A 21,368-nucleotide genomic window follows, 5' to 3' on the forward strand; every position below is an offset into this window, starting at 1 on the left:
TTGCCCAAATGCCGCACTAAACAGGTGACCTTCCAAGGTGAAGGCGGAGAGCTAGGGAGGCGGCAGCAAGAGGCTACAGCAGAGCTGGGGGAAGTTGGAGGTCCCTGGGACCAGGGCACCAGCTGTGCAGGGGAGAAGTCTTTGGATTAGAGACCTGTTTGCAAGGCAGAGCCAGCCCAGCTTGTGGACAGCTAGGATGCAAGGTTGAGAGAGGAGTCAGTGAGAGACTGAGCCTGAGCACCAGGAAGGATGGTGTTGCCGGGCCCAGCGCTGAGAAGAGAAGGTTTGGAGGGGGCGGTGGTGTCATCCCAGTGGAGACATCTAGTGAGCAGGTGGACAAGGAGTCTGGAGTTCTAAACAGAGTCTGGTCTGGAGAGAGAACTTTGAAGTTCTCAGCACATAAAGAAGGCCCTGAAAGCCCCGAGCCTGGCTGAGCTCACCAAGAGCAGCCAAGTGGGTATAGAGGGAGAAGCGGCCCCAGCACTGGGCCCTGGGACACCCACAAGTGGCCAAGAAGACGGGGAGCTAGCAGCATAGACTGAGCAGTGGGGGCCAGAGGGGTGGAAGGGACCCCAAGAGTGCCAGGCGGGTCCTGGAACATGAGTGAGGCTCCCCGGGGTGGGCGCTCAGGGAGGAGGGAGTGATCGGCTCTGTGGGGTGCTGCCGACAGTCAAGGGAGATGAGGCCCCAAACGCTCACCGGGACTTGGCAACAGGATCATGGAGACATGGACAAGAGAGGTTTGGGGGGGGTGGGGAGTGTGTGCAAAAGCCTGATTGGAGTGGGATTAAGAAAGAGGAGGAGGAAGCAATTCAAGTGTCCATCAATGGGGAAATGGATGAACAAAATGTGGTCAATCCATGCAGTGGAATATTATTCAGCCTTAAAAAGGAAGGACATTCTGACACGTGCTACTGCCTGGATGAACCCTGAAGACATACTAAGTGGAAGAAGCCAGCCACGAAAGGACAGATACTGTATGATTCCACCTGTGTGAGGTCCCGAGAGCAGTCAACTTCAACTTCACAGAGACAGAAAGGAGGATGGCGGCTGCGGGGGGGCAGGGTTTCATGGGGACAGTTTCAGCTCAGGAAGATGAACAAGTTCTGGATGGTGGGGATGGCTGTGCAGCAATCTGAATGTACTTGATGCCCCTGAACTGTAATCTTAAAAGTGGTTAAAACGGCAGTTTTAGACTACGTATATTTTACCACAATTTACAAGAAGGGGTGGGGAAGCACTGGCCAGAGTGACTCCATTCAGATGCCTGTGGGCGGGGACCTCATGCACAAGAGGCTGCAGTCGTAGGTGCAGGAGGGCACTCCCTCCATCCGGAGGCCTGGAAGAAGGGTGGGATGAGGCCTGGGCTGGGTGGCAAGGCTTGGGAGCTTGCTGTTCACTCTAGATGTCAGCCTCGGGGGGGGGGGGTCCCTCAGAGAAAAGTGACAGCTTACTCCCTCATGGGCACTCCCAGGACAGTCCCTGCACTTTAGCAAGACATGGTTCCCTTAGCAAAGAAGAGGCTTTAGCCCTCAGCTGTACAGCCAGGGGCAGGCTCTGGCTTGTGACACTGCCTTCAGCCATGCTGTGATAGTCGCCAAGAAGAACCTGGACAGGGGGCAGGGCCTCCTCGCCCCTCGAGCTTGACAAGGAGTGTCAGCTCAGCAAGGCCTGAGCCCAACTCAAGCCAACCCTTTAGAGCCTATGCCGGCATGTGGAGAGGCGCCTCCCCAGAAAGACTACTGCCTGGCCCCTGCAGGACCTGACAACCTGACTCCTGACAACCCTCATCCCACCTTCTCTTCAAGACTTGACACTCCACACACCCTCTTGCTCTCAGCACATCCGCAACCTCCAGAACCCCGACTGCTGGCAGCTCCCCCATCTCCAGCCTGGCTCTCCTCAAGTGAGGAGGCCCCTCACCCCACACCCTGCCCCCAACAACTCCTGCATCAGCAGTCCCTGCCTCCTCCCCACCTGCGACCTAGCCTGCAGCCTACTGTCATCCCCAGGCCCGCTCCGCTCCCCATCTGGGGCTCACACCAGCCCCTTAATGTCTCCACTCCCCCAAATGTGGCCATGCCTTGGCTCAGGTCCTCGTCATCTCTTGCCAAATGGCCTCTAAGCCACCTGCCACAATGCCACCAAAAGATTCAGAAAACATTGACATCACAAGAAGAGAACTTGACAAAGGTCAGATCACTTGGTCAGGGCCCTGAGAACGGTGGGCAGGCACCATTTACTCAAGAATTTGCCCCTGTGGTAAGGGCTTAGGACACAGGGACTGGCAATCTAGTGGGAGAGGTGGGCCCATGGTACCCACCGGGCTACTACAGCCAGGGGCAAGGCGGGGGATGCTGTCAGGAACATTGTGAACACAGTCCGGCTCCGAGCAGAAGGCTATTGGCGAAACACAGCACTCAGGTTGGGTCTGAGGGGCCAGTTTCTGCAGGTGGCCCTCCAGCCTAGGCTGGCCCAGCACCTCACTTTCCAGCTCTAAGAGTCTGTCGCTCCCATTCCTATCTCGCGCCCCACCCCACCCCCACGGCTAGATGAGGTACTCAAAAAGTGGCCTTGTGCAGCTTTCTCCCCCCTGCCTTGCCCAGGGCCTAACGCCGAGGGGGTTCAGAGGCTGCCTGGGGCAGGGCAGGGAAGAACCTGAAGACACGCTGTTTGGACTTTGGCCTCTAGAAGTTCAGAGAAGGGCAAGTTGAGGGAGGCCAAAGTAGTCAGGGAACACTTCCTGGAAAAGTAGGACTAGCCCTCAGCCTTGACATAGCAACCAGAGGGCGTCACCTGTGGGCCCCCTCCCCCACAGACACCCTCTTGCAGGCTGGCTAGAAAGGGGCGGCACTCCCCAGGAAAGTGTGAAGAAGGGACACTAGAGATGGCAGCACAAGGCTGGGCAGCACCAACATCTTCAGGGGCCCCCCCCATTCCAAAAGAAAACACCTCTGGCCTGCTCACCTGGTCCCTCCACCCAGTCCTCCAGGCCAGCAGAGGACAGCGGCTACCTGCCGAAGCCAGCCTGGGGAGTCACCGACGGGGAGCCCACTGCAGGAGCGGGTTCCTCAAGCAGGCCAGTGCGCCTGACATGTTCGTGGGGCTGCAGGCAGCAGAGGGGGTACCCGATCCATCCAGAGCCCCTCCCCAACACCTAGCTCTGCCCTGGGCCAGTCGCAGGTCACTGCCAAGGGCGAGTCTCCTCTCTGAGCTGGCATTAGTCAGAGGTCATCCTGCAAACCTTCAGGAGGGGGTGGGGCAGGGAGTGACTGGTGGCACTCTGCCACATTCTATCTGTCCTAAATGTGATGAACAGGTCCCGGAGAAGGCAGGCAAGTCTGCCACCCGGAAGCCCCACTGGTTTACTGAGTCTTCCAAGCTCACCAGGGCCCAGCGGCCAAGCTCCAGAGAGACAAACAGGACAGACACACCCCAAGTGGCCATAAAGTGGGGCCTGGCCTAGGGAGGAGGAGGCAGAGGGGTGGAGAGGGCAAGTGTGAGCCTGAGCCCGGCCAGAGATGAGGGAGCCTTCAGGGATTAGAACAAGTTGAAAGAAAATACCCTGAGGGCCTCCAGGGCAAGACTAGGAGTCTGTCAGAGCTGCCTGCCGCCACCTTCCTGGTCACTCCAGGGATGGGGGAGAAAGAGGCTTCCTCGCGGCCTGTTTCACGCACGCACCACAGATACTTACTTCATGACAACCTTTATTGCCCCCAAGAGAAACTCTACTCTGCCTGCTCCACCCACCCTCTTGCAGGACCACAGAAAAGGGGACTTGGAGCCCCAAACATCAACGCGCAAAACAAAAAGGGGCTCAACCCAGCGGGCAGCAAGCCCCACCATGCCTGGTGACAGGTGCCCAAAAGGCTCCTGGTCGGCCAGGAGAGAAGCAAGCTCATCCTGAGCGGGCAGAAACCAGGGCCCCTGTGGTATGCTGGGAGAGCGTGGAACTGCAAGCAGTGCAAGGGGCCAGGAAGCGGAAGGGAGCAAACCGAAGTACCAAGGGTTCTCAGGAAGCAGCCAGTGCAGGCCAGGTGGCAACCGGCACAGGCGGGGAGGAGGACCCTCACTCCTCCTTCTTGTCCGTGGGACCATCTACCGCCGCCTGGAAGGGACAGAAATCGCAAAGCAGTGGGTTGGCAGGGCGCCCCTCCACCCCAGAAGCCCAGTGTGGTGCCCCCTTCCCCCAAATGACAGGTATCCAAGTAAGCATCTGAAGGCCTACCACGGTGGGAGTGACCCCACTCTAGTGAAGGCTGCAAGCCTAACACCAGCCGGGGGGTGCAGCTGGAAGCCTCTGCTGTCACTTTCCTTAGAGCCGCCAATCTCACACCAACACGTCCCCTTGGGCCCCACTCCACTCCTGCCTTCATGCCCACGGCAGCCTCGGCATTCAAGTCCCAGCTCCTGGTCCCCTGACCACAGACCTTATACAGGTCCTGCAGGTGAGCCTGCCCTACACTGAGGCCACTGGTTCCTCTTTGGAGGCTGGGCTTTCCCTCTCTGCCCACTATGGTACCCAAACTTGGGCCACCAAGTGCAGAGGCAAGCTGTCAGAACTTAGGGCTGTTTACCTGGTCCTCACACCCAAGTTCCAGGCCACCTGAGCTCCCAGAGATGCAGCTAGTCTGAGGATTCAGACCAGGCTTGGGGGTGTACGGCTGCGATGGCCCGAGCTCTTTGGCCCACATCACCCCGCAGCCCCTACAGAGGGAAGGTGAGCTGCCAGACCTGGAGTTTCTCCTGAACGTCTCTACTGGTTCTCACGGGGCCCCCACTCAGTGGAACTGGACTGGAGTCCAGGGCCCCACACCCAGGGGTGCATGTAAGGGATGGAGCTCCTCTTAAGGGCATCGATGCTGGGCACGAGGCTGGGAAGGCCCACAGTACAGAAGGCCGACCCCACTGCTGAGGCCACCTTAGTAAGTGGCCGCCATCTACCCACACGCCTCCTGCCCAAAAAAGGGTTCTGGCTGCTGGGCCCAGATCGGCACTGCTTGGCAGGCTCTTCTATAGACCCAGACTCAAGAGCGATAAAGGAAGAAAAGCAGAGCAGGAGAGAAAGCAGCCAGCCTGCCGCCAGGGCCTCTTAAAGGGCCTGCAGCAGTAGGGTATCAGCCTCGCCAGCACAATGAGGCTTCCCCCTGGGCTCTGCTGAGGCAGCCCAACTGGGGACAGGCCTGCACTGAGACTGAGAGGGCGGGGCAAGGGGAAGAGGGACCCTCCAAGCCAACAGAGCAGGGCAAGAGGTGCTGACCTGAAGCTTTGTGTGCTCCTCCAAGAGGCGGTCGTACTCCTTGGTCAGGCCCTCCGACTGCTTCCGCATGGCCAGAACCTCGTTTTCAGCTTTCTCTAGTTCTGGGAATGACACAAATGATGAAGAAAGGTAAATGAGAAGGTGGGGAGTAAGAAGAAAAAACCTATTTGGTGGAGACACCAGATACAGGCCCACATCTGTCCCCAGTGAAGCTGTCTAGATCACCCCTCTCAAGAAAGCTCCTCTGCCAGCTGCCCCAAAGTGGGGGAGGGCTGGCCAACAAAGCTGGGGGAAGTGGGACAATACTGAGGATGCCCCAGCCCTCATGGAGGGACCCCAGGGGCCTCAGCAGGGGTGACTTCAGGGAGGCTGAGGGCACGGGACAAACATCCTAAGAATGTCAGGAGTGAGAGCAGGAGGCAGGGACCAGAATCCCATCCTCAAAGTTGAGAAGAAGAGGCCCTCCAATGGGGAACAGACAGGAACTCACAGCAGGTTTCTCGGGAATGTCTCAACCAGCTCTGATTTAGCCTCCAGGGTTCTCTCCTTCTCCACCCACAAGCCCCCTGGTAATGACGATGCCCATGCCAAGCACCATTCCCCATGCCTGACGCTCGGTGAGACGCTCCAGAGTCAGTCCACGTGCCCCTGGAGCACCCTGGACCCTCCTCGGTGGGATCCCACGTGCACCGCCAAATCGCTGAGCCCCAGTGGCTGGGACTGAACCCGGCTGTGTTTGGGCTGGACGAGCAGGGTACCATTTGTTAGTTTTCACCCAGCTCCTGCGCTCAAGTGTGAGTTTGTTGTTAATACTTTGGCATGAGAAGGGCAGAGGCTCTGGACTTCCGGGGGCCGAGAACACCCGAGGACAATGCTCACTTTGCTTGCTGATGGCCAGCTCGTCCTTCAGCTTCTTCAGATCAGCCTTCAGGCTCCTGTTCTCTTCCTCTGCTTTCACCTCGGCATCCCTGCCATCCAACTTGACTCCACCAACAGCAGTTTCCTAGGAAGAGCACCAAGGGCCCGAGTTACTTAAGTGGGAGAGAGGGAAGCAAGAAGTAGGGAAGTAGGGAAGGAAGGAAGGAAGGAAGGGAGGGAGGAAGGGAGGGAGGGAGGGAGGGACTCCAGCTCTATCCTCCCTACTGAGCTGTGATTCCTCAAGCTGCCCTGGGTACTTGCCCCTTTAGAAATGTCAGTGCAGAACTGGGCCACTGCTTGTTCCCAGCCACCAGGGAAAGGCTAGGGCCAGCAGGGCCACCTGCTACAGCTCACAGGCCACACGCCCTGCCTTCCCTGGCCCCCAGCCCTGCCTCCTTTCTCAGCAGCTCCTCAGAATTTAATAGTCCATCCAATGACTCAATTTGCCGTCATCTGGAGATTTCTGCCAGTCACCCCCAAATGACAAATGCCCCTCCTGCCTCTCCCCAGGCTCCACAGCTAACTCCAGCCAAGAAGCCCCAAACTCTCCCACGCCCATCCAACTCTGTCCTACCTATGAATCCAAGTCCATCCATCTCCTTCCTAGTTTGGCTCACACCTCACTTCCTCTGACAAGCCTTCTAGGACTGGCCGCCCCCTGTCCCTACCTCGTCCCCAGCTGATGGCAATCCTCAGGAAACCAGGGCCTTATCTTGTGTTCTTCTGTGCTAACTTGCCTGTGTTTAATAGCACAGGGCTTGGCTCGCTAGGGAGTCAGTTTTATCAGGAGAAAGTTTATCCTGGACACAGCAGTTGGAGGCATGAAAGCAACAAGGGTGCCCCATTCCCTGCCGAGTCCCCTAGAACCCGCTGCACCAGCCACCACTGAGAACTGCCCCTTGGCCCCTCCACCCAACTCTTCAGCTTTTGACAACAGTATGTCACACAATTTCCAGCTTGATAGGCTAACAGTGGCCACTGTGGCCCATAAAGAATGTCATGTGGCAGGGTCAGGTAGACAGAACTCACCTTCTTCAGTTGGTCATTTTCTTCCATGTACTTCTTGGCTGCCTCACTAGCGCTCTCTGCTTGCTTTTTAAAGGCTTCATTGGAGGCCAGCAGTGTGGCCTGCTGGGAGATGAGAGTCACCAGGCGTCTGAGCAGACTGTGATTATTTATAAAAAGAAGGGAGATGTGAGCAAAAGAAAGAGGGGAAAATGACTGGCACGAACTTCTCTTGGTTGCTCCCTGCCATGCCTGCCTCCAGCCTAGACCTGCCTTTTGGACTGCCAGGCAACCAGGCGAGACACTGCCGGCCCGGGCCTGGAACCCAGCACTTTCCAGGTCAGGGTCTGGATGTGCCAGAGAAGCCACAGCGCCATTTTCTTCGCTGCCAGGCCAGGTTCACCTTGGTAAACAAGAGCAGCTAGCACCTGGGGGTGCTTCCAACGGGCCAGCTGAATCCTCGGCCAAGGCCACCTTGTAAGGTAGGCACTAATGCTGCCTCCATTTCACAGAGGAGAAACTGAGGCTCAACAGGCTGAAGCAACTAGTCGAGGTCAAGAGCTAGAAACAGATTTGGGTGGAATCCCCACTCCTGGCTGTCCAATCTTGAGACCTGAGCTGGGAACCATTACATATTCTAAATTTCCAGGGAACCACTCCCAAGCCAACTGAGAGAGATGAAAATGACTCTTCTCTCCCCACTCTCTTCTCAAACGCTGTCTACAGGCAGCTGCCAGAACACATCTGTTAGATAACATCACTGCATTCAGGTCTTCTGAGGCTAAGTGGACAGAAAACGAAGAATCAGGACCCAGGTGCACACCTCAGGTCCAGGTCCAGCCAAGCCATGAGGAGCAAACAGGTGGCAGCTGGGGGCACACACTACTCCATTTCCCAAAAGCCACCCTTGCCCTGAGATGTTACCTGGCAGGAAGAGAGAGGAGGGAAGGACTCCATCCCTCGAGAAAGGCACAGCTCAAACGGTCAAAATTGGGCAGAGGCAGGGGATGTGGGGGGACGCGACACTTTCCCCACACACCTGGGACGGGGCCCAGGCCAGACACAGCTCAGAGGAAGGCATGGTCCTGTCTGTGCAGAGGCCCTGAGAAAGAGGGAAAGACTCTTTGTCCAGGGTCTTTCTACAACAAAGTGCTTGCTTGGAGGAGACGAAGCTGCCGCACTTGCCTGCTCTCAGGCCACACTCTCTGAGACCCCCAGCAGCCTTCACAGGGCTTTCATGGACACCTGCTGCTCAGACAGCCCAAGGGGATGGGGAAAGCAAACAAGGCCAGTTCTCTCCTAGGCCTGGGCCCTGGCAGAACCCCTGGCAGGAATGAGTACATAGAGGGGAGCAGGCTTGCAAGGGCCGAGAGACACCCACTACACTTCCTGGTGCAGGGAGAGGCTCCAGGCACCGCTTACAGCATGGGAAGAGCCAGGCCGCTGGTTCCTGGCAGGAGGGGAGAGTTTCCAGTGACATGTGCTCTCTAAAATTAGCGGCTGGGACCTCGTGGCCCAGGGCTCAGGTTTCCCTGTCTCAGCCCCCAACTGCCCACCAACCTGCCCCCCACTGGGCTGGAGCCCTGAAGGTGGAGGGAGCTCCCAAGCACCCCAGAAGCCAGAGAGAAGCAACACGCCTGAACCACATGGGCAGGGTGGAAGTCACTTGGAGGGGCCCAGAAAGAAAGGCAAGTCTGACTAAACCCCAGCCTCCCAGCACAGAGTGCTTGGGCAACTCTGAACAGATCCCGGCAATGTGGAGCAGGCCGCTCCTCCCAGCTGGAGCCCGGATGGGGGGAGTGCACGTGTGCCACCTGGCGGACCCAGCAGGCAAAGATGGGGCAGGCAAGCCCAAGGATGACACTCCCCCGCAACAAGGCTGGGCAAGCGGCTGACAGGAGCGGATTCTAGTAGCACTGTAAGTGACCACGGCTGTGGCCCCAGTTACCCAGCAAGGCTGGGCCCAGGGGGGTGGTGGCAGCAATGAATGACAGTGGCAGTGCAGCAGGGGCCCAGCTCCCCTTGGTGCCCTCCCAGCCCGTCCTCAGCTATGGAGAACCAGGGTTGCCAACACATGGAGTCCCACACAAGAGCTGTCCAGGGGGCCCTCGTCTTAACTTGCAGCCCTTAGTTAGGGTCTCCCCTTCAGTGCAGGGCAGGAGCCCCCCAGGCCCCTCGTCTTTCATGCCATCCACGTCCTTTCCCTTCCTGTTAAACCTGTTCCTCCAAACCGGCCCAGGACAATTCTGGGTAATTCTTCCCTCCAGGAACCTCACCCCTCAACCACTCTCCCCTCCTCCTCCATTCCTCAACCGAGGTCAGCCTAGGCCCTGGCCTGGCCAAGCCACCAGCAGGACCACCAGAGCCCTAACCACTCAATCCAAGGAGGGCCCTGGGGTCCTCAGGGCACTCTTTCTGCGGCACTTGGTGCAGCCAACAAGTCACCCTCATGGAACTCTCCCCTGCCCTTGACTCAAGCAACCCTTACCACCCACCAATCTCATCCCCCACAGGGTTTATCTCAGCCCAGCCCTTACCTCCAACTGTCTACCTCGAGACCCGCCCAACTCAGCCTGTCGAAGAAGGCCAGACCGCCCCTGCACCGTCCCCCTCGCTGTGTGCAAAGTGTCACTGATCTACCCCAGCTCTCAACCACCTTGGGCCCCCACCTCCTCCCTACCGGCCCAAGTCATTGTCCAGTCCTGTCCTTGTCACCTCCAGACAGACCACCTCCCAGTCAGCCCCAGCACCAACAGGGATGGCCCTCAAAGCTTCTTTCTGGGGAGGATTTTAACAGCTCTGAACTGGCCTCCTTCTGACCCGCAACCATACAGCTCTACAATCCATGCCCCAAGGAAAGCCAGAGTAGATCTTTCTCCAAGATAATCTGATCATGTCACCCCTCTGCTTCAAACCCTCTGACGCCTGCCCACCGCCTTTGGCCTTTGGCTGGCACATGGCCCTCTGAGAGCTGGCTCTTCTCTCCTCACCACCCACATGGCCCTCTGCTCTAGTAACACCAAACCACCGGCACTTCTTGGAACACGCCGGGTTCTCACTTGCCTCATGTCCGTGCCACTGCACATCAGCCCATCAGGTCTGCAATGGCTTCTCCCCTGCTCTGAGAACTCTTGTTGATGACTCAAGACCCAGCTCAATCACCACCTTCCCCCAAAAAGCCTCTCCTGGCCATCCCCAGTCCCCCTTCTGAGTGCCGACCCCATCTGCCGCATCATTCTCACTCTGTTCTCCTTCTCTCTCTGCATCATCTCTTCCTTGTCTGGCTGCCGAGTTAGGGATGCCTTCGGGCCAGGGACTGTCCTTTGGAGCTCTTGATCCCCTATACCTGGCATGCTGAAAAGGGGCCTTGAAGATGACCACCCCTCCCCGTGTGTGTGAGGCTGCACCTCAGGCCAGGGCAGAACGCAGGTCTGGTGCCCTGGTTCTCCCCCGACTCAGCCTTCCCTTGGCCCAGCCGCGCTGACGGGGACACGGGCAGACATGGAACCTGCCAGTCAGTCAAGCAACTAGGGTGACAGGAAGCAGTATTGGGAAGGCGCCATGTCAGACCTGTGTTGATGAGCAACCCTGGCTTGTGACTACAGTGGTGGCGGAGAAGACACGCAGGAAAACACTCATCACCAAAGCTAGGGACGGAGCCAGTGCCCTGGCCCGAGTCTGCAGGGTACTCACACAGGGCCCCAGGGTAAGCCAAGAGCAGTGCAACTAGCACTGCTGACCAGGAGCCTGCCTTCTAGAACATCTTACTGCCCCGACACACTAGGGCCCATGCTCTTGTGCCTGCCCTCAACTCGCCCATCACGATTCAGCTTTGAGGGGCTGGCCCCACGGCCGAGTGGTTAAATTCAAGCGCTCCGCTTTGGCAACCGACCCAGAATTTCGCCAGTTTGGATCCCGGGCGCGGCCACGGCACCGCTCGTCAGGCCATGCCGAGGTGGCATCCTACACAGCACAGCCAGAGGCACTCACAGCTAGAATGTACAACTATATACTGGGGGGCTTTGGAGAGAAGAAGAGAAAAAAAAAAAGACTGGCAACAGATATTAGCTCAGGTGACAATCTTAAAAAAAAAAAAAAAGATTCAGCTGTGAGGTTCCCCCTACGACTCTCCACCCACTAGCCCTCCCAGGCACATCAATGCGCCTTCTGTGTGTTCCCTCAGCACACCAAGAGTCCACCGGGCCCCAGGCCCAGGACACAGCAGGGTATACAGTGGAGGATGCTAAGCTTCAGAATCTCCAAGTCTCTGCAGCCCAGGAGATGTTAGCCTGCAGAAAACGCTGACGTCCTGCTCTGCCCTCCCCTGAGGTTATCCTCCACTGCTCTCTGCTCTACCGCCCAAGTCCAGTCATCCGGCTAACCACACAACAGGTGAGAAACCATAAGCCAAAGGGATTTCCCAAAGGTGCAGGGTTAACAGAGGGGCCCAGAGTCTGGGTTAAATGCACTGACAGAGGAAAAAGTCAGTGCACAAACCTTAAGAGAATCCAGATGTGTCCTTGGCAGACAAATGTCATCCCCAAATACCTGAAATCAACTCAGCTTTCTCGGTAAGATATTTTTGGATGCTGAGCGGAGTTCTCGTTGTTTTCATAAAAGGTTGAGCAAACAAGGGAAAGCAGGAGAAACAGAGTCTCTGTATGGACACTAGAGAAACAGGGCCAATCATATCAAGTGGGGGAGATGTTCATATGAGCTTTTGCACTAATCCAGTCTCCCTCCTGTGGGCTTAACAGGAATTGGGGGAGGAGCAAGGGGGAGAGTCCTCCCGTGTCCCAACTGGAATAGTCTGCAGTTGTGCCCACCCCGACTCTCCCCTCCCATTGTCAATCCTGCCCACTTAGCATGTGCCAGCCAGATGGTGAGTGCCACGTCGTCAGGTGAGTTAGGTCACTCAGCCCTCAGGACCCTACTGCAGGACAGGCAGGCAATTCCCCTTCACTCCACTGCCCCTGTGCAAGTGGGAAGCTGGTGTCACAGCACCACCTGTTGACTCTCCAGGCCAACTACAGCTCTGTCTCTGGCAGTGCTCCGCAGGGCAGGCGGTGGATTCTGGGCAAACCCACCCCACTGTCCAGGAAAAACACAGGAGGCGGCCACCCTACCAAGGAACCAAAAGCCTGGTGATGCCCCAGGAAAGGCTTCAGGCAAAGGAGAACAGTAATAACAGGGTGGAAGCCGCCCCAAGAAACTCTCACCCTAAAGAGCCTAGAGTCATGAAAATATGGAAGCAGCAAAACAGGAGAAAGGAAAGTTGATTCAAAAGATGCAGGGAAAATCTTCCTGAAGGGCTGCCTCAAGCACATCTTACCACACGCCCTCCAGTACACAAAGGCTGGAGAAAATGGGGGGGAAGGCCCACAGCCTGGGGGAACTCCAGCTGCCGACCTGGAAGGTGCCTGCCCACCCGGAGGACAGCGAAGTTGGCCATCCACCCGTCGTCTACCCTCTCAAGTTGAAGAGAACCAGTGAACAGGAGCGAGTTGTTTCTGGGGTTTTTGTCACGTTGCCCTCCTGAATCCAGCTATCTAAGGGATTCTGTGTAAACAGGGAGCAGAGAGCAACTGAACAAGGTCAGACAACTTTGGAAAGATATCCCAGACTAGCTGACTCAAACTAAAACACGCTGGCTCCTGGAGAAGCAACCTTTGAGGGAGGGGAGGGAGGGAGATGTCACCCGGGGACGTAGCACCGTACTAGAGTCTAAAGGAGACAGGGTAGTGCCTCTAGCAGGCGACATACCATGCTCAGAGCCCAGGAAACTCGCCTGGGCTTGGGGCAGGGAACCGAAGCAAAGGACAAAAGGTGGCTTTAGCTACGCTGTCCAATATGGAGGCCACCAGCTACACATGGCCTCTTCAGTTTAAATGAATTAAAATTACACTAAAGGGAAAATCCAGCTCCTCAGTCACAATAGTCACACTCCTTCACAGCGAGAATATTTCTACCCAGTGGATAGTTGGTCAGGCAATGCCAGGTTGGAGGAGCCCAGTGGTCCGTCTACAACCCTGCTCTCCACTCCCCCACCCTCCGCTTTTAGGCCTCAGAGGCAGGAGCCCTGAGGCCCTCAGAGAAAGGGGTCCTCCCGGAACGTCAGGCTTCCAGTGACCTTGGAATCAGGAAGAAGGAACCTCTGCTTGCTTGGCATGCTGCCCCCAAGGAAATCACTCACCGTTTGTTTTTAGAGTGTGAGGAAGAGAATTCTTCTGCCCCAGTTAAGCAGCTGAGCAGACTGTGTGTATTTTAAAAGAAGCTGATGCTCATTCTGATGTATGTCAGATGGTCCTTCTTGGCCTCTTCATAGGGAACTCCCCTCACTTCACTGCAGTCCCCCTATCAGAGCCCCTTCCTAGGCCCAGCACCCACAGGACACTGGCACACCACTATAGCGGGGACAAGTTTGGCTTGGGGAGAACTAGAAATCAACGGACTTAGCAAAAAGGCTCTTGCCCAGGACCTAGATCTGAAGCACTATCACATTTGGACCCTTAGAAAACGATGGCAGCCAAGGGATGGTGGCACGGACGAAGGGGAACTGAAGGCAGTCGTCCTCCACCTAAATTACCCTGTCTTTGCATAGGCCTGAGCATTAAGATTTTAAACCCTTAGTTATCCCTTAGTTACCTTATCTAGATGCCGACTTAAATGAACGAACAATAAAAACACAAACACAGAAATAAACCCCAGCAAGGGAGCCAGGGCCACGTTGCTGGGAGTTACTGTGAACTTCTTGCAGGGAAGATGGGAGCGTGCTTATGATTTTTTTTAAAAGTCCCTCTCTTTACAAACAGATAAACCAAAATAGTTTTTGCCTGTAAACATGGTATCCGGGATTTGCTTCAAAGCCCAAGCCAGGGGATCGTGCAGGGTAGATAAAACAAGACTGACCGGGAGATGCTCACTGTTGAAGCTGGGGCACGTTCTTCTACTCTGTCTCCACATGTCTGCGTCTTCTCTGTCGACAGAGTAAGCAGCCTGCCCCAGGAAGACCCCCAGCACTAGCCACCCTGTGCCCAGGGCCGCCCTCCCCGGCCTCTGCTCTTGCTGCTACACCTGTCCTGTCTAGCTCTACTCTGCTGCCCCCAGCCCAGCCCAGAGCAGAAGAGCCCTGAAGGCCAAGACCAGGCCGTCTCTCCAAATCCCTACCCAGTGTGGGCACAGCCTACCACTCGAGTGGGAAAATCCCACCAAACTCTATTGCTACTCGAACTGATACCAGTAAGAGCTACCACTTATTCAACACTCCCTTTGTGCCAGGCACCAGCCTGAGAACATGACCAAGCCACCTCGATCCTCACACCAAGCGCATGAGAGAGCTATCCTCATCCCTGCTCTACAGGTGAAGGAAAAGGCTCAGAGAGGGTACATGACTTACTCGAGGTCACACAGGTAGCAAGTAACAGACCAGGATCCAAATCCAGGCCCAATTCCAAAGCCCATTCTCATCACACCAGCCTGCTTCTCAGGGCTACATGGGCCATCAGAGCCCCAAGGCAAGGCGAAGAAAGTGCACCCTGGCCAAGGCATGCAGCAGAGCCCAGGCTGGATGTTAACCCTAGCCCACGTGGCCTCAGCTCACCCAGTGGCTCCAGCTCCTCTCACCATCAGCACAAGCCCCAGTAGTCGCATGGGCACCAAATATATGCTTGTTGCCAGGTTCCGCCTCATTCGCCCCAGAGGGTCTGGATGGATTTTGCCCTATGGGTTTAAAAGGACTCCATCGTCTTACAGCAGACAACCCAGCCCCCCCCGGTCACTGGCCATTAAGCAGAAGAACTTAGCGGCAAAGCATGGGCAGCTCCGTCTGGGCTGACTACAGGCACACCATCCAGCCCCAGAGGAGTAGGCAGGAAACAAGAGATCCCTGTGGATCAAGTTCAGATCATTACAAATTAGGGGGCCTCACGCACGAGGATGGACCTTCCTAGTCGGATGATGACCACTACTTTGGTCCTGACTTTGACTGATGTTTTAGCAAAGGCATGGAAAACACGGCATGGCCCTCTGAACACTGGAAACTCAGCCCAGCAGGAGCCGCCGTGCAGCTGCACTCCTGGCAACTCCAGAGGGACGCTGGCCAGCTGCAGCCCTAAAGCCAGGAAGTAGGCACCAAGGAAACAGATGAGCAATGATATATGAGACAGAGCCTGCAACTGCCTGTACCCTTGTCACAGACCAGAGGTCCCCAGCGTGGTGCTGGGACCAGCAGCATCCACATCCTCTGGAGGCCTAGACAAGTATGTCTTCACGAGCCCCCTGGGGTTCCCACTGCCAGAGCTCAGGAGACCTGAAGAGTTGGGCTGCCATCCTAAAACACCTGGCACAACAGTCTGACGTGTTCAACCCGGACACGGGCCTAAAGCTGTCCCCATCTGCCTGGGACACCCCATTTAGTCCCCAAGGTAGTAGGCAGCCCTTGTGTGTGCCCAGCCCTTGGCACAAAGGCGGCCAGGCTAAAGAGGATGAGCCCAGGTTCCTGGGCCACACCTCACAGGCTGCCAGGGGCCCTCAAAAGCCAGCCCTCTAGGCCAGCTAGCAGCATGGCGCAGGTCTCACAGAGCAGACTGCGAGGGAAGCCTTGAGGAAGCATGAAGAGGAGGCGCTGGCTGGGCTAGCAGGCAACAGTAGGGGGTTTCCAGGCTGAGGCCACAGAATTAGCCACTAGGAACCAGGGCCACCCCTAGCCTCCTCGAGACTGCAGAGGACTGTAGGAAGGAGTCACGTCCTGAGGGATCCGGGTGTCAAGCCTTTATGCCAAAGGTACTCTGAAGGCATTGGAACAGGGGTAATGGGATGTCAGAAAAGTCACTTGGATTGGGCAGGGTGGACAGGCTGAGGAAGCAAGGCTGTTGGCAGGAAGCCTAGTTGGGTCATGGCAGTGGTTTCCAGAATAAGGAGGAAGAGAGGCTCAGGAGGTGAGATCCCTAGGCTGTGGAATGGGGACACAGTTTCAGTTTTGCAAGATGAAAAGAGCTCTGGAGGTTGGTTGTACAACAATGTACACCACTGATTTCTACACTCAAAAATGGTTGAGGGGCTGGCTCGGTGGCGCAGTGGTTGAGTTCACATGTTCCACTTCTCTGCAGCCCAGGGTTCGCCAGTTCCGATCCCGGGTGCAAACATGGCACCACTTGGCAAAAGCTGTGCTGTGGTAGGCATCCCATGTATAAAGCAGAGGAAGATGGGCATGGATGTTAGCTCAGGGCCAGTCTTCCTCAGCAAAAAGAGGAGGATCGGCAGGAGTTAGCTCAGGGCTAATCTTCCTCAAAAAAAAAAAAAAAAAGGTTGAGATAGTCAAATTGATGTTACGTGTATTTTACCACGATTTTTAAAAAAAACAGGAGCAGGAAGTCACATGAGACAAGAAAAAAGGACAGAGCTCCCCAGGCTTCTGGGTTGCCCACAGAGAAAGGAGCGTGAGGACCAGGGAAGGCAGCAAGCTGCCCCAATCAGCACAACCAGGCAAGCGGAGGCAGCACAAAAGGCGCGGCCCTGTGTTCCCCCAGCCCCCCACAGCAGACAGGGAGGGACAGGCTCGTTTAAGGGTGTGAGGCTTCCTTTTTCAATTATAAGGACTGCTGGAGGCTCCCCCAACGTGCTCCTGACCCCGGCCCTGCTAGGAACCAGGGTCACCCCCAGTCTCACTTCCGACTGTTGCTCTCTCCCTCCGTGGCTCCTTCATCTACTAACCTGCTGCCTCTCCCCAGTCTTGCCTCTCCCTGCATCTGCTTCCACTCCCCTCTACCTCACTTCCAGGGAGTGGCTGCCCCGCCAGCACCATCCTTTCACCCATCTCCCCACCCCTCGTGAAACAGCACATCAGCTCACAGTGCATCATCCTGCTGACCAGCCCCCCTTCTCCTCCACCTCTCCTCCTAGCTTCCTCGTTTCTTCCAGTGGACCTCACCAGCTACCTTCCCTCCCACACGTGCACGCATGTGTGCGTGCATGCAGGCAGTCCTCTGGGGCCTGCCACAGGTGCCCGTCTGCAGGTGCCCAAAGCAGAGCCGCCACCACCTCAGCCTCAGAGGCTCACCTCAGAGGCTCGACAGCTCCATCACCTCCTACCCCTTCTCCCATCAGCAGCTTTCAAACCTGCCCCTCTTGCCCCACCAGCTACCGTGCCCTGGTTCAAGCTGCCAGCATCTCTCACGCTGGCGACCTCAGACTTGGTCTCCCTGCTTCTGAGCTCTCCTGCTCCATTCTATCCCAAACATTGTTGCCTAATATGAGCATATAACTCTGACCTTGGTGCAGCACCATTGGAAAAAATTCAGCCCTCTACCACAGAGAGATTGAGTACAAACTCTGGGACCAGCATTCAAAACCTTCTACCCTGTCTCCTGGTACTCCTGACCCATCCACCCTGCTCGGCCTGCCCTTCCCCAGACTTAGCTGGTACCTACTGGGGTTCAGGGACTGAGCCAGTGCCTGCCAGTGAGACGAGCGCAAACATGGACGAGAGAGACACAGATGGTAAGAGGGGCACAGACTCTTGGAATGGGATCAGGAGCCCTAAAGAACCCACCCTAGCTGAGATGCACGCAAAATGACAACCAAGAGGGGTTTTCCACTGTTTATGATATCAGAAAAACGGAGGAGATGAGCTCAATGTTCACCAGCAGGGAATTGGTGAGACACGTAAGAATGCTGGAGAGCCAGACCAGTTGTCCTAGAGTGATGTCCACAATACACTCAGTGGAAAATGCAAGTTCCCACATGGCAACAACAGCTAGCCCGTTTTTAAGCAGCATGTGGATTTTTTTCCTTCTTCTAATTAGTTTTTTTTTTAAAGATTGTCCCTGAGCTAACATCTGTTGCCAATCTTCCTTTTTTTTTTCCCCCAAAGCCCCCCAGTATATAGTTGTATATTCTAGTTGTAGGTCCTTCTAGTTCTGCCACGTGGGATGCCATCTCAGCATGGCTTGATGAGCAGTACTAGGTGCGCACCCAGGATGCAAACCAGCGAAACCCCAGGCCATCGAAGCGGAAGCACACGAACTTAACCACTCGGCCACGGGGCTGGCCCCAGACAACTTATCTTCTTATTTGTTTATTTAAAGCGTCATCTTCCTCCAATGGCTATGTGCTACCAGATGACTTAATATTCTTCAGACATACAAAGGGGACTAAGAAATTAAGGTTGTCAGAGTCATAAAACTAAGACTAATAAGGAAGACATACAGGAGGTAGATTTTAGCTAACAGATGGCGCAGGCGCCTTCCTACCAAAAGCCAGCTAAAAACTACTCAGGGAACACAGCAGCCCACTCCCCAGCCTGCAGTCAGAGGTGGGCTGAAAACCAACGATCTAGTACTAACAGCTCAAACCAACGCAAACAAGCTTCTGACTCCTCTTCCTCCCTTTCCACGCTGCCGCACTCCTACGTGGAGACACCAAGACCGTGTGGAGGGGTGCGCTTATCTGTGCCCCATGACATTCCGAGCACTACTCTGCCGTAACTCCAACACGGTGTGGTGAGGGCTACTCTGGTGCTGCTCTCCCTTCAACCACTCTCTTATTCCTCTTTCTGTGCCAACACCCCAGCACCGTCTCCTGTAGAGTAATGCTCGAATGTTTGCTAAGACCATGAGTGGGACCCCACAAAACAATCTCATAATGCAACCAAACTTGACTCAGCAAAGCAAAACAGAGAAACATCTCTTTCCCACAGGCTTGCATGCAGCTAACAAGAGTCATTGGTTCATTTGTAAAAGAACATGCATAAAAGTTCAGAGGGGCACATAAGCAAGGACATGCAGAACAAAAAAAGGAGTTAGTCCACCATGTAGGGCAGACAGTGCGTGTGTGCTGACATGATGAGAGAATACATTCCTCAAAGAGAAAGCACTTCAAAAACGACAGGGTAAGCATAGCATGGTTTCCGAAAGAAATAACCAGGTACCTGAGAGCACGAGAGGGTACTTCAAGTGTTTCAAATGCATTTGACCATATCCAGACCTAGATGAACTCTATCCCAAGTTGTGAAACCCCACAACACAGCCAGAACTGCTATCCACCAATGACCTCGGGGGTAGTACACATGGGGAGATGTGCCAGATCAGCGCCATCCAGCACTTACGTGCATGGGGTCAGCCAGGAGCTCATGGAAATGCAGGCCCTCACTAGCAGGCCAGGGGTGAGCCCCGGGTCCTGCCCAGGACCACAGACCAGACTTAGAGCAGTGAGGTGCCAGGGGACGAGGACACCACCAATCTATTTCCAAAGATTACAAAGAGAAAAAGGAAAAAAGGAACATAATGTGTGGGAGGACAGAGTAGAACCCACCGATATGCAAAAGCGGTTTTCGAATAGTAAAAATTTCGAACCAGCTCCCACATCTGTCAGCAGGGAATTGGTTAAACACACAATGGTCCCCTCACATGACACAACACTACACAACCATTAAGAATGAGAGAGGTCTGCATGAGTTATTTGGAAAAATCGCCAAGATACACTGTTGAGTGAAAAAGGCAAGTCAAAGCAGAGCAAAAAAACCCCCATGGTACTTGTAAGAGAAAAGTTATACATTGAGTAAAACATTACTTTTAAAAGTTCAGAAACATCTCAATTACTGCCTGTAGCTATCTCTGGGGATGGAACTACAGGGTCCTCACTCTCTCACTTGACATGTTTGTACTATCTGAACTTCAGGTGGCTTTGTTTATTTTAATAAGCAGGTAGAACTTTGGCAATCACAATAACAAAGACAACAGTTTTTTTTATAGTGTTTCTTGCAAGCCGCATATGGGTTGTGTGGATATCAAGTTTAGACAAGAACATTTCTATGGCTAATGCCATGCAAAGAAAGAAGTTCCTATAGGGCCACAGCTGCCATATAAGATCTGACCCCTAGACTAGGGAGGCATATATAGTCCTGGAAAACTCTGGAAACAATTAAACACATCATTTGTGGGCAACTGACGAATTTACACTGATCCTTGGGGTCACTGTTTCCTTTTTTAAGAAGTTACACAAGATCAACCTCATGTCCTTTTTTGATTGGCAACTAAATGGGGACTTGGGATGGTATGGCAGACACAGCAAGGAATCTTTAGCTAAGATGGAGAGGTAAGAGATGTGCAGCTGTGGAAAACAGAACAAAATCATTCCATTTGCAATAACATGGATGAACCTTGAGAGAATTATGTTAAGTGAAATAAGCCAGCGAGAGAAAGATAATCTGTGTATGACTCCACTCATATGAGGAATTTAAAACTATGGACCAAAAACAGTTTAGTGGATACCAGGGGAAAGGTGGGGTGGAGGGTGGGCACAAAGGGTGAAGTGGTGCACCTACAACATGACTGACAAACATTAATGTACAATTAAAATTTCACAAGATTGTAACCTATCAATAACTCAATTAAAAAAAAAAAGAGATGTGCAGCTGTGGGAACAAGCAGGCCCAAGAAGTTACTACGTCTGACACATTTAAAAGGGAATTTGGGGGCCAGCCCCACAGCCGAGTGGTTAAGTTCACACACTCGGCTTCGGCAGCCCGGGGTTTTGCCCGTTTGGATCCTGGACGTGGACCTAGTACTGCTCATCAGGCCATGCTGAGGCGGCGTCCCACATGCCACAACTAGAGGACCTACAGCTGGAATATACAATTGTGTACTGGGGGGCATTAGGGAGAAGGAGGCAGGCAAAAAAAGGGAATTCAAGAAATCCTTACGTGCTTGTCAAATGGAGAGGTCACAGCAAAGTAGGGGAGGCAGCTACTATAATAGAGAACAGAGTGGGATCACAAGAGCAGACTGGAACAGTGAGCCAAAATCTCATTCCCTTCTCCCCACCTCCGTGTGTCCCTTTGGGAATAGCATAGAGCATAAATGAGAACTGCTTTTCTCTGAAGCCACTCCTTCAGGTTAGAAAGGAAACTGCTAACTGTTCTGAACCCTGATTGTGGTGGTGTTACCTGACTCTGCATTTGTCAAAACACTCATAAAACTGGACTCCAACATGTACTAAATGTCAATTTTAAAAAGTCAACTGCAGGAATTAAACTGAAACACCTGGCTTCACGGTGCTGGAGAGGGAGAACTGAGCCAAGCACAGACTCACTCGTCTGGTACACCTGGCTACCCACTGTCACCAGGCCTGGTTAGACAACACCTGCCCTGGAGGTGTCCTTCTGGAAGAGGTTACAAAAGCAGAACAA

General features: G+C 54.6%; 1 protein-coding gene across 4 annotated transcripts in view; it reads right to left on the minus strand.

Annotated features, from left to right (window-relative positions):
• Nucleotides 1–3,690: 3,690 nt before the first annotated feature.
• BCAP31 (B cell receptor associated protein 31) overlaps nt 3,691–21,368 on the minus strand; it is a 29,291-nt gene continuing 11,613 nt past the window's right edge. For all 4 annotated transcript variants that reach the window (XM_023633930.2, XM_005614625.4, XM_070257620.1 and 1 more), the window contains exons 5-8: nt 7,208–7,343; nt 6,140–6,263; nt 5,261–5,361; nt 3,691–4,108 (exon numbers count right to left, since the gene is read on the minus strand). In XM_023633930.2, coding sequence (XP_023489698.1) covers nt 4,070–4,108; nt 5,261–5,361; nt 6,140–6,263; nt 7,208–7,343 — 400 coding nt within the window. In that variant the 3' untranslated portion in view covers nt 3,691–4,069. The remainder of the gene's footprint in view (nt 4,109–5,260; nt 5,362–6,139; nt 6,264–7,207; nt 7,344–21,368) is intronic.

The sequence above is a fragment of the Equus caballus genome, chromosome X (genome assembly GCF_041296265.1).
Source record: "Equus caballus isolate H_3958 breed thoroughbred chromosome X, TB-T2T, whole genome shotgun sequence".
NCBI classification, from domain to species: domain Eukaryota; kingdom Metazoa; phylum Chordata; class Mammalia; order Perissodactyla; family Equidae; genus Equus; species Equus caballus.